Source organism: Orcinus orca, chromosome 6 (genome assembly GCF_937001465.1).
Source record: "Orcinus orca chromosome 6, mOrcOrc1.1, whole genome shotgun sequence".
Taxonomy (NCBI): domain Eukaryota; kingdom Metazoa; phylum Chordata; class Mammalia; order Artiodactyla; family Delphinidae; genus Orcinus; species Orcinus orca.
This window is the reverse complement of record NC_064564.1, coordinates 56,230,909-56,247,997: the sequence shown is the minus strand read 5'-3', so window position 1 is coordinate 56,247,997 and position 17,089 is coordinate 56,230,909. Positions and strand designations below refer to the sequence as shown.

General features: G+C 40.3%; 1 protein-coding gene across 2 annotated transcripts in view; it reads left to right on the top strand.

The window, feature by feature from the left end:
• Positions 1–17,089, top strand: part of SNAPC3 (small nuclear RNA activating complex polypeptide 3) — a 45,812-nt gene that overhangs the window by 16,756 nt on the left and 11,967 nt on the right. For both annotated transcript variants that reach the window (XM_004276118.2, XM_033439758.2), the window contains exons 4-5: positions 7,424–7,528; positions 9,351–9,500. In XM_004276118.2, the coding sequence (XP_004276166.1) occupies positions 7,424–7,528; positions 9,351–9,500 (255 nt within the window). The remainder of the gene's footprint in view (positions 1–7,423; positions 7,529–9,350; positions 9,501–17,089) is intronic.

Sequence of the window (17,089 nt, the reverse complement as noted above, 5' to 3'; positions counted from 1 at the left end):
TTGATATCAGGGTGATGGTGGCCACATAGAATGAGTTTGGGAGTGTTCCTCCCTCTGCTATATTTTGGAAGAGTTTGAGAAGGATAGGTGTTAGCTCTTCTCTAAATGTTGATAGAATTCACCTGTGAAGCCACCTGGTCCTGGGTTGTTTGTTGGAAGATTTTTAATCACTGTTTCAATTTCAGTGCTTGTGATTGGTCTGTTCATATTTTCTATTTCGTCCTGATTTTGTCTTGGCAGGTTGTGCATTTCTAAGAATTTGTCCATTTCTTCCAGGTTGTCCATTTTATTGGCATAGAGTTGCTTGTAGTAATCTCTCATGAGCTTTTGTATTTCTGCAGTGTCAGGTGTTACTTCTTTTTCATTTCTAATTCTATTGATTTGAGTCTTCTCCCTTGTTTTCTTGATGAGTCTGGCTAATGGTTTATCAATTTTGTTTATCTTCTCAAAGAACCAGCTTTTAGTTTTATTGATCTTTGCTATCGTTTCCTTCATTTCTTTTTCATTTATTTCTGATCTGATATTTATGATTTCTTTCCTTCTGCTAACTTTGGAGGTTTTTTGTTCTTCTTTCTCTGATTGCTCTAGGTGCAAGTTTAGGTTGTTTATTCGAGATGTTTCCTGTTTCTTAAGGTAGGCTTGTATTGCTATAAACTTCCCTCTTAGAACTGCTTTTGCTGCATCCCATAGGTTTTGGGTCGTCGTGTCTCCATTGTCATTTGTTTCTAGGTATTTTTAAATTTCCTCTTTGATTTCTTCAATGATCACTTCGTTATTAAGTAGTGTATCGTTTAGCCTCCGTGTGTTTGTATTTTTTACAGATCTTTTCCTGTAATTGATATCTAGTCTCATAGTGTTGTGGTTGGAAAAGATACTTGATACAATATCAATTTTCTTAAATTTACCAAGGCTTGATTTGTGACCCAAGATATGATCTATCCTGGAGAATGTTCCATGAGCACTTGAGAAAAATGTGTATTCTGTTGTTTTTGGATGGAATGTCCTATAAATATCAATTATTAAGTCCATCTTGTTTAATGTATCGTTTAAAGCTTGTGTTTCCTTATTTATTTTCATTTTGGATGATCTGTCCATTGGTGAGAGTGGGGTGTTGAAGTCCCCTACTATGAATGTGTTACTGTCGATTTCCCCTTTTTGGCTGTTAGTATTTGCCTTATGTATTGAGGTGCTCCTTTGTTGGGTGCATAAATATTTACAATTGTTGTATCTTCTTCTTGGATCGATCCCTTGATCATTATGTAGTGTCCTTCTTTGTCTCTTCTAATAGTCTTTATTTTAAAGTCTATTTTATGTGATAATGAGAATTACTACTCCACCTTTCTTTTGGTTTCCATTTGCATGGAATATCTTTTCCCATCCCCTCACTTTGAGTCTGTATGTGTCTCTAGGTCTGAAGTGGGTCTCTTGAGGACAGCATATATATGGGTCTTGTTTTTGTATCCATTCAGCCAGTTTGTGTCTTTTGGTGGGAGCATTTAATCCATTTACATTTAAGGTAATTATCGATATGTATGTTCCTATTCCCATTTTCTTAATTGTTTTGGGTTTCTTTTTGTAGGTCGTTTCCTTCTCTTGTGTTTCTTGCCTAGAGAAGTTCCTTTAGCATTTGTTGTAAAGCTGGTTTGGTGGTGCTGAACTCTCTCAGCTTTTGCCTGTCTGTAAAGGTTTTAATTTCTCCATCAAATCTGAATGAGATCCTTGCTGGGTAGAGTAATCTTGGTTGTAGGTTTTTCTCCTTCATCACTTTAAATATGTCCTGCCACTCCCTTCTGACTTGCAGAGTTTCTGCTGAAAGATCAGCTGTTAACCTTATGGGGATTCCCTTGTATGTTATTTGTTGCTTTTCCCTTGCTGCTTTTAATATGTTTTCTTTGTATTTAATTTTTGACAGTTTGATTAATATGTTTCTTGGAATGTTTCTCCTTGGATTTATCCTGTATGGGACTCTCTGTGCTTCCTGGACTTGATTAACTATTTCCTTTCCCATATTAGGGAAGTTTTCAACTCTAATCTCTTCAAATATTTTCTTAGTCCCTTTCTTTTTCTCTTCTTCTTCTGGAACCCCTATAATTCGAATGTTGGTGCGTTTAATGTTGTCCCAGAGGTCTCTTGAGACTGTCCTCAGTTCTTTTCATTCTTTTTTCTTTATTCTGCTCTGCAGTAGTTAGTTCCACTATTTTATCTTCCAGGTCACTTATCTGTTCTTCTGCCTCAGTTATTCTGCTATTGATCCCATCTAGAGTATTTTTCATTTCATTTATTGTGTTGTTCATCGTTGCTTGTTTCATCTTTAGTTCTTCTAGGTCCTTGTTAAATGTTTCTTGCATTTTGTCTATTCTATTTCCAAGATTTTGGATCATCTTTATTATCATTATTCTGAATTCTTTTTCAGGTAGACTGCCTATTTCCTCTTCATTTGTTAGGTCTGGTGGGTTTTTATCTTGCTCCTTCATCTGCTGTGTGTTTTTCTCTCTTCTCATTTTGTTTATCTTACTGTGTTTGGGGTCTCCGTTTTGCAGCCTGCAGGTTCGTAGTTCCCGTTGTGTAGGCTTCCTGGTTGAGGGGACTAGTGCATGTGTTCTGGTGGATGAGGCTGGATCTTGTCTCTCTGGTGGGCAGGTCCACGTCCGGTGGTGTGTTTTGGGGTGTCTGTGGACTTATTATGATTTTAGGCAGCCTCTCTGCTAATTGGTGGGGTTGTGTTCGTTAGGGTGTCCAGCACTGTAGCTTGCTGGTCGTTGAGTGAAGCTGGGTGCTGGTGTTGAGATGGAGATCTCTGGGAGATTTTCGCCGTTTGATATTACGTGGAGCTGGGAGGTCTCTTGTGGACCAGTGTCCTGAAGTTGGCTCTCTCACCTCAGAGGCACAGCACTGACTCCTGGCTGCAGCACCAAGAGCCTTTCATCCACACGGCTCAGAATAAAAGGGAGAAAAAGAAAGGAAGGAAGAAAGAAGGGAGGGCGGGAGGGAGGGAAAGAGGGAGGGCGGGAGGGAGGAAGGAAGGAAAGAAGAAAGAAAGAAAAGATAAAATAAAATAAAGTTATTAAAATAAAAAATAATTATTAAGAAAAAAATTTTTTTAAGGAAATAAACAAAAACGGACAGATAGAATCCTAGGACAAATGGTGGAAGCAAAGCTATACAGACAAAATCTCACACAGAAGCATACACATACACACTCACAAAAAGAGGAAAAGGGGAAAAAAATCATAAATCTTGCTCTCAAAGTCCACCTCCTCAATTTGGGATGATTCGTTGTCTATTCATGTATCCCACAGATGCAGGTTACATCAAGTTGATTGTGGAGCTTTAATCCACTGCCTCTGAGGCTGCTGGGAGGGATTTCCCTTTCTCTTCTTTGTTCGCACAGCTCCCGGGGTTCAGCTTTGGATTTGGCCCCGCCTCTGCGTGTAGGTCGCCGGAGGGCATCTGTTCTTCACTCAGACAGGATGGGTTTAAAGGAGCCGCTGATTCACTGGCTCCGGCACACTCAGGCCGGGGGGGAAGGAGGGGTACGGATGTGGGCCGAGCCTGCGGCGGCAGAGGCCAAAAGGACGTCGCACCAGCCTGAGGCGCGCCGTGCGTTCTCCCGGGGAAGTTGTGCCTGGATCACGGGACCCTGGCAGTGGCGGGCTGCACAGGCTCCTAGGAGGGGAGGTGTGGAGAGTGACCTGTGCTCGCAGGTGGCGGCAGCAGCAGCCTTAGCGTCTCATGTCTGTCTCTGGGGTCCGCACTTTTAGCTGCGGCTCGCGCCCGTCTCTGGAGCTCCTTTAAGCAGCGCTCTTAATCCCCTCTCCTCGTGCACCAGGAAACAAAGAGGGAAGAAAAAGTCACTTGCCTCTTCGGCAGGTCCAGACTTTTCCCTGGGCTCCCTGCTGGCTAGCCGTGGTGCAGTAACCCCCTGCAGGCTGTGTTCACGCCGCCAACCCCAGTCCTCTCCCTGTGCTCCAACCAAAGCCCGAGCCTCAGCTCCCAGCCCTGGCCACCCTGGCGGCTGAGCAGACAGGCCTCTCGGGCTGGTGAGTGCCAGTCAGCACCGATCCTCTGTGCGGGAATCTCTCCCCTTTGCCCTCCGTACCCCTGTTGCTGTGCTCTCCTCTGTGGCTCCGAAGCTTCCTCCTCTGCCACCCACAGTCTCTGCCGCGAAGGGGCTTCCTAGTGTGTGGAAACCTTTCCTCCTTCACAGCTCCCTCCCACTGGAGCAGGTCCCGTCCCTATCCTTTTGTCTCTGTTCTTTTTTCTTTTGCCCTACCCAGGGACATGGGGACTTTCTTGCCTTTTGGGAGGTCTGAGGTCTTCTGCCTGCGTTCAGTAGGTGTTCTGTAGGAGTTGTTCCATGTGTAGATGTATTTCTCGTGTATCTGTGGGGAGGAAGGTGATCTCTGCGTCTTAACTCTTCCGCCATCTTCCCTGATCTCTTCTGCCTTTTTAATAGGAGAGTTTAGTCCATTTACATTTAGAGTAGTTACTGATGACGATTTACCTCTGCTATTTAGCTATTTGTATGTCATATATGGTTTTTGTTCTTCAGTTCTTCCATTACTTCCATTCAGTTTGTATTTAACTGAATTTTTGTGGTGTGTCCTTTTGATTCCATTCTGTTTCCTTTTGTATGTGTTCTTCTTTTCTTAGTGGTTACCTTGCAGATTAAAATTAACATCTTAAATATAGAACAACCTAGTTTTAGTAATACCAACTTTTTCAGTAGTGTGTGTGTGTGTGTGTGTATATATATATATACACACACACATATTGTTCTATATTTCTCCGTTTCTTCGCTTTATATTGTGATTGTCACAGATAACATCTTTATATATTTTGTGTCTGTTAACATAATTTATAAATATTGTTTTAGGCATTTGCTTTTGAAATCACATAGGGAAAAAAAGAAGTTACAAACCAAAAGTACAGTAATTCTGACTTTTATATTTACTTATGTTTTTACCTTTACCGGTGTTCCTTATTTCTTATAGTTTCAAGTTACTGTCTATTGTCTTTATCTCAGGCTGAAAAATTCTCTTTAACATTTCTTATAGGGCAGGTCTACTGGTAATGAACTCCCTTAGCTTTTGCTTATCTGAAAATGGCTTAGTTTCTTCTTTGTTCCTGAAGGCTAGTTTTGCAGGGTGTAGAATTCTTGGTTGACTGTTTTGTTTTTTTTTCACAACTTTAAATATATCATTGCACTGCCTTATTATCTACATGGTTACTGGTGAGAGACCATCTTTTTTAAAACAATGTTTGTTTATTTATTATTTTTGGCTGTGCCGGGTCTTAGTTGCGACATGCGGAAACTTAGTTGCGACATGCGGACTCTTAGTTGCGACATGCGGATCCTTAGTTGCGGCATGTGGACTTCTTAGTTGTGGCATGTGGACTTTTTAGTTGTGGCATCCCTGTGGGATCTAGTTCCCTGACCAGGGATCCAACCCAGGCCCCCTGCATTGGGAGCATGGAGTCTTACCCACTGGACCACTGGGGAAGTCCCGAGAAATCATATTTAATCTTATTGAGGAACCTGATTTCCTTTAGTTCTTTTGTTTATGGTTTCCTTTAGCTAATTGAGTGCATTTAAGACAGCTGATTTAACATCTTAGACTAGTAATTTCAGTGTTTGGGCTTCCTCAATGGTAGTTTCTGTCAAATTCTTTTTTTTCTTGTGAATGGGCAATATTTTCCTGTTTCTTTGTGTATCTTATAAGTTTTTGTTGAGAACTAGACATTCTGAGTGTGTTTTTTACTTGTTGAGAGCTGGACCTGTTTGTGACATTTCCAAACTATTTTTCCAATGTGTAGTCCTTGTGTACAGGCATACTGTATTTTATTGCACTTTACTTGATTATACTTCACAGATATTGCATTTTTTTTTACAAAATGAATGTTTGTGGTAACCCTCCATTGAGCAAGTCTGTTGGCACCATTTTTCCAACAGCATTTGCTCACTTGATGTCTCTGTCACATTTTGGTAATTCCCACAATATTTCAAACTTTTTCATTATTATATTTATTTTGGTGATCTGTGATCAGTGAACATTGACATTATTACTACAACTTGTTGAGGCTCAGAAGATAGCATTTTTTAGCAAAAAGTTTTTTAAATTACGGTCTGTACATTGTTTTGGGGGGGCATAATAATGCTATTGCACACTTAATAGAGTACAGTGTAGTGTAAATATAACTTACGTGCATTGGGAAACCAAAAAATTCATATGATTCACTTTATTGCAGTATTTGTTACTGCGGTGGTCTGGAGGTGACCCTGTGATATCTCCAAGGTGTGCCCGTGTGGTCACTGATGTTTCTGATTAATTATCACTTTGGTCAGCCAGTGACCTGACCAAGATTTCCTTAAATGTCGGACTTCACAAAGGGTCCTGTGTCTTTAAATTTTCCAGTAGATGCTGCTGGGGGAAGCCACTGCTGGTAAAACTGAAGGCAAGTATCTGTACCAGGCCCTCAGGGCATTGCCAGACCAACCAAAACACACTACTCCCAGCTTTGGGAGAACAAGATCCCACTGCTCGTCCTGGTGTCGGCCACCTTTTCCAAGACCACAGGCTGCTGTGTCCACGTCTGCAACAGGGCTAAATGATGGTAGTTTTTAGCCCATTGTAGTTAGTTTACACCCTCTGCTTACCTAGGAAAGATCAGCAGCTTGCTCCTTCATCAGGCACTCACCTGGTTGATACAAGTGTCTGATGAGGTTCCAGAGTGCCAAAATAGTTGATTCCAGTCTCTTTCCATCTTAATGGTTGCTTTGCTGGAGGGACTGATCCCCTAGAGCTTCCTGCTGTGCCATTTTGCACAATGTCACTACCACCTGTTTTTAAAACATCTTTTGCACCTTTACTTCTTAACCAGTCCTCCCTGCTGGCCTCTATTTTATAGTTATTAAGCACATATAAAAGAGAGTGTGATGTATTGATGGATTAAAGATGTGACAGTGTAGTAAAAAACGGGTTTTAGAGTCAAATAGATTTGTTTTTGCATTCTAACTCTGATTTACCTTGGGTAAATTGGTGAACCTAAGCTTCATCCATCAAGTAACTTTCATGATAATATGAGAGGAGGCATGTAAAAGTGTTAGTAACTGCCAGTATTATACCAACATTAGGTGATACTCCTGTCTTATCATCAGTTGCTAAGCACTTAGTGCCAAATGTCTTATTAGATGCTTTATTATACATTTCCAGCATCCATTCTGTAAAGTAAGTATTTTCTGTTCTTTATAGATGATGAAACTAAAGCTTACAGAGGTTTTTAACAATTTTCTTGAAGTGGAATTAGGAGTCAAACCCAGGGCTGACTCAAGCCCTTGCTTATAACCCTTATTCTACACTGCCTCTGATCTGGGTCACAGTGTCTGATTTTAATGTCTTATTAACTTATTTTCCTTCTTCAGGAGTCACATGCCATAGGAAAAAAGCCTGAAAATCCAGCAGACATGATTGAAGAAGGAGAGCTTATCCTATCTGTGAATATCTTGTACCCTGTTATATTTCATAAGGTCAGTAGTAAAACCTTTTGGATTCACAGATAATGTGAGTGACTTTGACTTTTGTCAAAGAATTTAATTATTTGAAGTTTAATTATGTGAACCTTATTTGAACCAAAATAAATGCAAGCATATGCTGTCTCATATGACATTCTGTCTATATTCTTGGGTTCTTGTTTATATAAGGAATATGGTAAATTAGGTCAGATTTCAAATTATCTCTTGAGTAATAGGATTACAGTTACACTGTTGGAATGTATACCTGATTTCTGTATTAGTAGCAACTGGAAGGGTATGTAAATCCACAGTGATTCTGAAAATATGAATTCTTGAGGATCGGGGGTTTTTTTGTGTTTTTTTTTGCAGAAAAACTGGTGAAGGAAGGGGGGTGGGGTTTTTTTTTCACCGATTCAAAATTTTTGGGAAGTTATTGAACTAGCTAAATTCAGCTCTCCTTAGATGAAAATGCAGAAAGTTAACAGGTCAGGGGTATCCAGGAATTCCTTAGGAGTCTCTAATAAAGAGAACTCTATCTCAGCCCAGAGTGTATATATTCTTGATTCTCCAAATACATGTATCATAAACTTTGATAAGGTTTCATTGAAATATTACTCTACATAAATTGCACTTGTGAATAGACTTTTATGAATTATCTGGGAAATAGTACTAATTACCTTGTTTGATTAAGACCTCAAATTATCAATCAAAACAAAGCAAAACAAAACCAATAAAACCAAACCTCTGCATTTATAACATGCGGGTAGTGTATAGATTGCTTGACTTCAATGAGGTAACTTCCAGGAAAATTTAAAAGACAGTGAAGTTATATTCCAAAGGCTCTTCATGTCAGTGTCACTTTAGTAGCATCTTGATTATAAAATTCAGCTTAAACTAAAAAAGTTTTATTGCCAAGTGTATTAGTCCTTTCTGGCTGCTATAACAAAATAGCACAGACTGGGTACCTTATAAGCAACAGAAACTTGTTTCTCACAGTTCTAGAGGCTGGAAGTCTAAGATCAGCATGCCAGCATCTGGTGAGGGTCCTCTTCTGGGTTACATACTTCTGTCTTATAAGGGCACTAATCCCATTCATGAGGGTTCCACCCTCATGACCTAATCACCCTCAAAGGCCCCACCTCCTAACACCATCACATTGGGTCTTAGGATTCCAATGTGTGAATTTTGGACAAACATGAGCAGTCAGACCACAGCACCAAGTATCTCAATTGTACTCATAGAATTTTAATTTATGGAGGTGACTGAGTGACAGCACTAGAGGCCAGTGCCATTGAAAGATTTTTATTGTTTACATTTCCTGAGGGGAAAGGGTATGCCACATCATGCAGTGCCACAGGGGGAAGCGCCAGTATCACTCAGGAGGCAAGGGAAAAGCATAGACCACAGCCTTTATTGGGTTTCCATGGGAAAGACATGGCAGGGCAGAGTAAAAAGTTTAGGGTTGACTATCTTGAATAATTCCAGTGGGCTCTGGGCTATCAGGCTGTCCCTAGTTTCTGATACCTGGTTCTGGATTGACTTAGGACAGGGGAAATATCGACTTGGTATATGAGAGTTAGATAAAAGAGATGGTTTTAGAGTATGGGCTCTGGATCACAGGGGAGATGTAAACAACTTTGGCGATTAGTTTGGAGCTATAATTAATCGATGCTGAGTAGACAAATGCAGAATCTAAGAAAACACAGGACACCGTATTATGGGAATAACTTAAAGTAAGAAAACTAGTAACTTAATTTAGATCTGGTCGTGACAGGATTTGTAGTTTAATTGCTTTGTCTCTAAGTGAACACTGATTTATTTACTCTCTGACTCGTAGCACAAAGAACACAAACCATACCAGACGATGCTGGTATTGGGCAGTCAAAAGCTCACGGAACTGAGGGATTCAATTTGCTGTGTCAGTGACCTCCAGATTGGTGGGGAATTCAGCAACACTCCTGACCAAGCCCCTGAACACATCAGCAAAGTAAGGTGATCTTTTTTTCTAACACTCATAAAACAAGTGGAAATAATAATAATAAGCTAAGGAAATAGTGATTTTAGGTGAACAGGCTCATAAACATTCTGGTAAATGCTTTCTTCTTCTATGCCATTCCATCAAGCTTATCTCTTCCCTTCTATATTTTTTAAATTTATTTATTGATTGATTGATTTTTGGCTGTGTTGGGTCTTCATTGCTACATGCAGGCTTTCTCCATTTATGGCGAGCGGGTGCCACTCTTCATTGCAGTGTGCAGGCTTCTCATTGCGGTGGCTTCTCTTTTGTTGCTTCGCATGGGCTCTAGGTGGATGGACTTTAGTAGTTGTGGCACGTGGGCTCAGTAGTTGTGGCTCGTGGGCTCTAGAGTGCAGGCTCAGTAGTTGTGCCGCATGGGCTTATTTGCTCTGTGGCATGTGGGATCTTCCTGGACCAGGGCTCGAACCTGTGTCCCCTGCATTGGTGGGCGGATTCTTAACCACTGCATCACCAGGGAAGTCCTTCTTCCCTTCTTTTTGTCATCAAGACCTTTTTAAAGATGAGGCTATATTCAGTTTTGATTTCTTCATTTCCCATTTATTTCTCAACCATTTTCTGTACACTCTTCTTTCTGAGGTCATAGGCCACCTAATTGTCTAACCAATAGGTCTCTATTCCATGTTCATACACTTTGACATCACTGTAGCATTGGAATTTGCTGTTCACTCTTCTCTTTCAAACTCTATGAGTTTGTCTGTCATAACTGCCCCCAGCAAAGCGTTGGAGTCCACCCGAGAGCATCAGTGCCCATAGAAGAACCTGTTAGTTCAAGGATGGAAGCAAACAGGGATGTAATATCTGGTGATGATCCTTGCTGGTGTTTCCCCGGGTGCTGCTCTCAAAAGGACAGAGAAAACCTGCATACTCATTGGATCAGGATAGAAAGGACCCAAGTGACAGACTGGCCACCTACAGTTTCCAGAAGGGATTGCTTACTCAATAACAGTAGGGCCTTGATCCTTCTGAATTTCATCATAGAGCAAGCTTGACCTAATTCTGTTACCTGGTACAACTCTGGCAGAGGACCTCAGATTTACTGGCATACTTGAGACGGGCAGCATGTTTGGAACAACTAGAATGGAGATAAGAGTTTGGACAAGAACCATCACAATCTCTTCTTTTGGCTCATTCCTTTATCACCAGCCATATAGGTGTTATTATAACTTAGGTTTCATCTTAATTCTTTTTTTTAAAAAAATAAATGCAGGATCAGCCTTTTTTTATATATAAATTTCATTTATTTATTTTGGCTGCACTGGGTCTTCGTTGCTGCACACGTGCTTTCTCTAGTTGCAGTGAGCAGGGGCTACTCTTTGTTGTGGTGCATGGGCGTCTCGTTGTGGTGGCTTCTTTTGTTGCGGAGCACAGGCGCTAGGCACACAGACTTCAGTAGTTGTGGCTCGCAGGCTGTAGAGCGCAGGCTCAGTAGTTGTGGCGCATGGGCTTAGTTGCTCCGTGGCATATGGGATATTCCCGGACCAGGGCTCAAACCCGTGTCCCTTGCATTGGCAGGCGGATTCTTAACCACTGCGCCATCAGGGAAGCCCCATCTTAATTCTTATTCTAAATTGTTCTTCTGGGCTTTCCCCGCAGTTTTCATGGTTTTAAGTATACTCCAATCTTTGTAAATCTCTTTCTCTCTTGGTTTCCAAACCCATTATTTGTAAGCGTCACTGGGCATTCTCTCTTAGCCTCAGTGCTGCCCGGCATTTTTACCACCTCTCTGTAGTCGATACACTCTGCCACTTTTCAAGGTAACTGTTTTATTCCTTCTGAAACTGCCAACATCCTTTCCTTGTGGCTTACCTTCAGCTGAAAACCTTGCTGTTAATTTCACTGAGAAAATAAGTTATCAGAAAAGAATTTTCCATTGTCTTTTACCCACATTTACCCATTTGCCCATGCATTCTGCCTTCGCACCTGTTACAATGGATGGGCTAAGCCTGCTGCTATCAAAAGCCAATCTAGGTGTCTACTGGATTCCATTCACCATTGCATAACAAAGGACTTTGTTCTTGTATTTATCCCTTCTCTTCCCTGCATCATCAGTTTTTTCCATTCTGTTGGCTGTCCCATCAGTACACAAGTGGGCTGTAATATCTCCCATCTCCCATTCTAAACCTGTTCTTGACCCTGTATCTTCCTCTAGCTACCATCTCATCTTTTTGCTTTCTTCTCAGTAAACTGTCTCAAGAGTTAATGAGTTAAGAAGAAGAAGAATTAATAATAGTACCTCAATTCATTGTTTCTCTTTTTCTCCCCCCACTTTGTCTTACACTCACTTTTATTCATCACCACTCCACCAAAATCACTTTACTGATGCCACCATAGACTTAGTTCTCATCTTATTTGACCTCTCATCAGCACGTGACACAATTGAATATTCTTTCTTACTTGAAACACTTTCTTTACTTGGCTTTTAAGATGTTACAGCCACCGGGACTTCCCTGATGGCGCACTGATTAAGAATCTGCCTGCCAATGCAGGGGACACGGGTTCGATCCCTGGTCCGGGAAGGTCCCACATTCCGCGGAGCACCTAAACCCGTGTGCCACAACTACTGAAGCCTGTGCTCTAGGGCCCGTGAGCCACAACTACTGAGCCCATGTGCCACAACTACTGAAGTCCATGGACCTAGAGCCCATGCTCTGCGACAAGAGAAGCCACTGCAATGAGAAGGCTGCGCACCGCAACGAAGGGTAGCCCCCACTCACCACAACTAGAGAAAGCCTGTGTGCAGCAAGGAAGACCCAATGCAGCCAAAAATAAATTTATTTATTTTAAAAAAAAAGATGTTACACCCACCTAATTTTCTTCCTATCTGACTTTTAATTCTTCTGTTGGATGCTTCTCATCCTTGTGACTTGTAAATGTTATTAAGCCCTTTGAATCAATCCTCAGACCTCTCCTCTGTGTATACTCCCTAGGCGATCTCATCCAGATTCCTAGCCCAGATTTTTATCTCCAGTCCCAACATCTTCTCTGAACTCCAGACTTATTTTATCCAACTGCCTCCTTGACAATTACTGAATGTCTAATAGCCGTTTCAAACTTAATTTGTTCAAAAACAGACTCTAGTTCTCCCTTCTTCCTCAAATCTGTACTTTCCCCAGTGTTCCCATCTCAGTAAATACACTCATTCTACACCTGGTGACTTAGCTAAAAACCTTGGAATCATCTTTGCTTCCTTTTCATCCCACATTGAAGGCATCAGCAAGTGCTTTGGCTCTACTTTCAAATCATATTTAGGATCTGCCCATGTCTTTGCTCCTTCACAGGACCAGGCTGGTTAAATCATCATCTCTTGCCTGGACCTTTGCAGTAGCCTAGTGACTGTTCCTCCTGCCCCTTTCCACACTTCTGTTTATCCTTTGTACCAGCCAGATGATACTGTAAAGTATCAGTCAGATCCCGCTGCTTTTCAGCTTGAAAGTCTATAGTGGCTTTCTCTCATATCTAGAATAAAATACAAAGTCCTTACTGTGGTCCATTATCTGGTCCTGTCTGCCTCCCAACTTCATATCCTAACACCCTCTTTGTCACTTGTTGCCTTCAAACAACCTGCCATTCTTGCTCTTTCTCATGTATGCTAAGCAGGGTCCTGCTCAGAGCCTTTGTATCTTATGTTCCCTCACCCTGGAGTGTTCTTCACCAGGTATTCAGATGGCTCACTCCCTCATTTCTTCTTCTTTTAGATGTTGTGTCGACAGAGAGGTCTTTCCCTGTATTAGTATTCTCTTCCCCTGACATGCTAAGAACACTCATCACTACCTAACATCATGTTATATATTTATCTGTCTTCCTTCCCTTGAATCATGAGGGCAGGGACTGTGTTTTGTTCAATGATGTATTCCTGTGATGATGTCTGACACAGAGGAAGTGCCCGAGTCTTTGCTGAATAAATGAACCCAGATACCTCAAGCTCAATTAGTCTTAAACTCATTATTCTACCATCTCCCTTTTTCTTCAGATGAAACTCTCCCTTTCCGTTGCTGTTTATCCTGCCATAATAGCTCCAGACTTTTTTTTTCCACTGCCATATGCTTTAGTTTGGGCCCTCAGCATCTTCTCCTGGAACTATTACAGAGACTTCTTAACTGGTTTCCCCACCTTTAGATTGTCCCATACCTGCCACTGAAGATGTCTTTCAAAAACAAATCGAGCACCAGGAGTGAACTGTAAAGTAAGCTGTGGACTTTGGGTGATTATGATTTGTCAGTTTAGGTTCCTCCTTGGTAGCAAATGTACCACTCTGGTGAGTGGTGTTGATAATGGGCAGGTTGTGCGTGTGGGGTGGGTAGGGGGTGTATGGGAGGCCTCTGTACCTCTCTATGTTATGATAAACGTAAAACTGCTCTAAAAGAATAAGTCTGTTCTTTTTGAAAACTTTTTTTTTTAATTGATCTTATCATTCTCCAATCTAAAAGTCTCAGTGGTTCTCTGTTGCCTGTGGTCCAAGCTCCTTAGGCTGACATATAAGGCCTTTTGTAATGGTGATTCTCAAGTTAACTTTCTATATTGTTCACCCCCTGCTTTTACACCTTATCTTTCAGCCACAATGAAATTATCTGGCTCAAGCGTACCATACTTTTTTTATGCCTCTGAGTGTTTGAACATGGGTGGGAAGCCCTTTCTCTCACTTATTATATGAGGTTCTTCTTGACTGTCCTCTGTTTGCCACTCTGGCCCCATTTCGTTTGTCCATTATAGTGCTTTATAATAATATGCTGATACCATTTGATATGTTTGTCTGCCCCACAAGGCTGGCTGTATTCCAGTCTTTTGGGTGACTGGCATGGAGACCAGCATAGTTTTTGAGTTATATTGAAAGTAGTTTTAAGATATTTGGGTTCTTCAGGTTTGCCAGCTTGGCGCTTTTGAAGGTAAACATTAAAGAGAAACAAGTGGAATCTCAAGGCTGTATGCACACCAGGAAATAGAAGATTTATCTTTTAAAGGAGAAGCAGTCTTCTGCAAAGTTTCTCCACTCTGGGGGAAAAAAGAATAACAAGGTGTAGCTATAAGTTTATAAGATCAATTTAAGAAGAAAAATCTGAATTCACCCTACTTATTCTGACCATGTCATGACCGCTCACAGCGATGAGTCAGATCTGGGAATCAGTCTTAGCTCCAGGAATCCTAGAGAGTGTTTTTAACCAGACGTGTTTAGTTTATTGTGTTTGTACATCAGTGCTCATGCCTTCAGCAGCTTTCTAAGCAGGGGACTAAATGACCCATAGTCCCATTTATCCATCTGCTGTTTTATTGTTTCTGCCTCTTCCATGTATTAAAATAATATCCTCTGATTATTTAGCACTTATCGTGTGCCAGTTGTATAGTACACTAGTTGATAGTACAGGATCTTTGGAAAGAATTATCACCATTTTACAGGTAAGAAAAAGATGGGTCAAAGCATCGTCATGAGTTACCTGTGTTCAGTAAGCAGTGGTAGAGGCTGGATCCAGACCATTGCCAGCTTGCCTTCAAAGCCCCACGTACGTTCTTTGCCATGTTGGTACTATGCCTGGCTTTAGACATCTTTCCCTACCCTTTTATTTATTTGGTGAACAAGCACTGAGTGAAAATTTGAGCTGTGCTGTGATTAACGGCAAGATTCTAGTACATGGGCTTTGTGGAATCTTTGCCTGTTCAGGGACCTGTTTCATTTGCCTCCTTTTTCTAAGCTGTGTTTTAGAAAGGTGAACTCATAGTTGTTTGACCTGTGGAAAGATTTTTATTTCAATGATTGGCATTTGTATTTTACAGTGTTTTTTTAAAATAAAGTTTTGCTTTGGAAAATTTTAAACATACACATGTAAAAGAGAATAGTATAAGGAGCCCTTATGTACCCATTACAGTTCTCAGCATTTTGCCAGAATTATTTCATCTGTTTACCCCATGCCATTGTTACACCTAACAAACTGAAAATAGGTCCTTAAGTTATTATAATGGTTTTTTTGACAGGGAGATATTTGGCATGTATTTCACTGGTAATCATGGAACAAATTAGTGACTTGCAGCTCTTGTAGCTGAGGAAATGAGAATCTTATTTCCAGCCAATAAACAAGATTTGAACAAAATACTTTCTTTGATGAATTTGGTGTGTGAGAGGACTAGGAGAATTGGGCCAGTGTATTTAAATCTCTTTGAAAAGCCATGTCTAAAATAATGTTTTGCTAATGTTTGTTTTAGACTATAGTAGTTCAAGAATGAAGTACATTTTTAAAATATATGTATAAAATCAGTGTCAGTATTTTCTGCTCAGGTTTGTTTTTGTTTGTTTGTTTTTAATGGTCCTTCAGGTTTTAATGTCTGATCTATCAATCTTTTAACATAGCTCAGATTAGTCAGTCTCTTTTTGTCAATAGTCTCTTAAGGGTCTTACTTAGAGGAACTCTGAGAAAATACTTTACACACACATTATTGTTACTTATTATAAGTAAAGCCTGGGTATAGGAAAAATGGTAACATAAATTTAAGTTGTAAAAATTTTCTTACCCAGCCTTCTCTGACACTTCTTTTCCTCCATTACTATTTTTCTCACAGCAAATCTTAGGAATGTTGCTGAGCTTCTAACGCAGCTGACTTGAATGATAGCGAGAGTACATGATTATTAGATGCTTAAAATGACATATAGATAATGACTTCGTTCAAATGATCATACTAGTTATCCATAGTTACTTTGTTTATAAATTTGAAATAGTAACAGGTAGACCTTTAGGTTACATTAGATTAATAACAGAAGTAACTTCTTATACTTCTTATAGTTTTTCCAAGTCAGTTGGTTATTTCCCTCCCTTGCAACTTGGTCAGCTAAACTAGCTGACAGATAGGGAAACTAGTTTGTTGAGGATCCCTGGTTACCATTGAAAATGAAAAGTAACTGATAGTGAGATTACTCACATCTTCTTTTCTAGCCATTTATATAATGACATAATAAAAAGATATAATGAAAAGATTGTTCTTTTGGAGTCCCCATTCTAATTAATAATTACACCAAAGGTTTTAAACTGCCTGAATCACTTAAGATGAAGTTCTATATGAACATATTTTTATATACACTAAACTTTGTTTTGTTTCCAAAATAAGGCAGTAGTGATTCTTTCAGAATCTTTATTTTGGACCCTAGCTTACCTGTTTGAAGGTTTAGAAGTATAGTAAGTGGTGTATTTTGTGTTACAGCAACTAGGCGTGGCATTATAGTACGTTATATCCTTTTACCTCTGCAACCACATGGGAAGAACGTATTGGTTTTACTCAGATTTTACACGGGGAAACAGAGGGTCAGGAGATTCAGTTGAGTAGTCTGAGAAGAAATTGCATAGCCAGTCTTAGAAGGGTGTCTGATACCAGTGCCAGGTGTCTGTAAGTGGGGGAATGAAGAAAAATAAGAAAGAAAAATCGAAGCTTTGAAGGAGAGAAATTAAGCTATCTTAGGGTGATATTATTTTAATGCCTGAAACTTATATATCTTTTATAGTTCATAAACTGCTTTTGATTCTCACCACAGTCCTATAAGGTAGCATAGCATGGCAGGT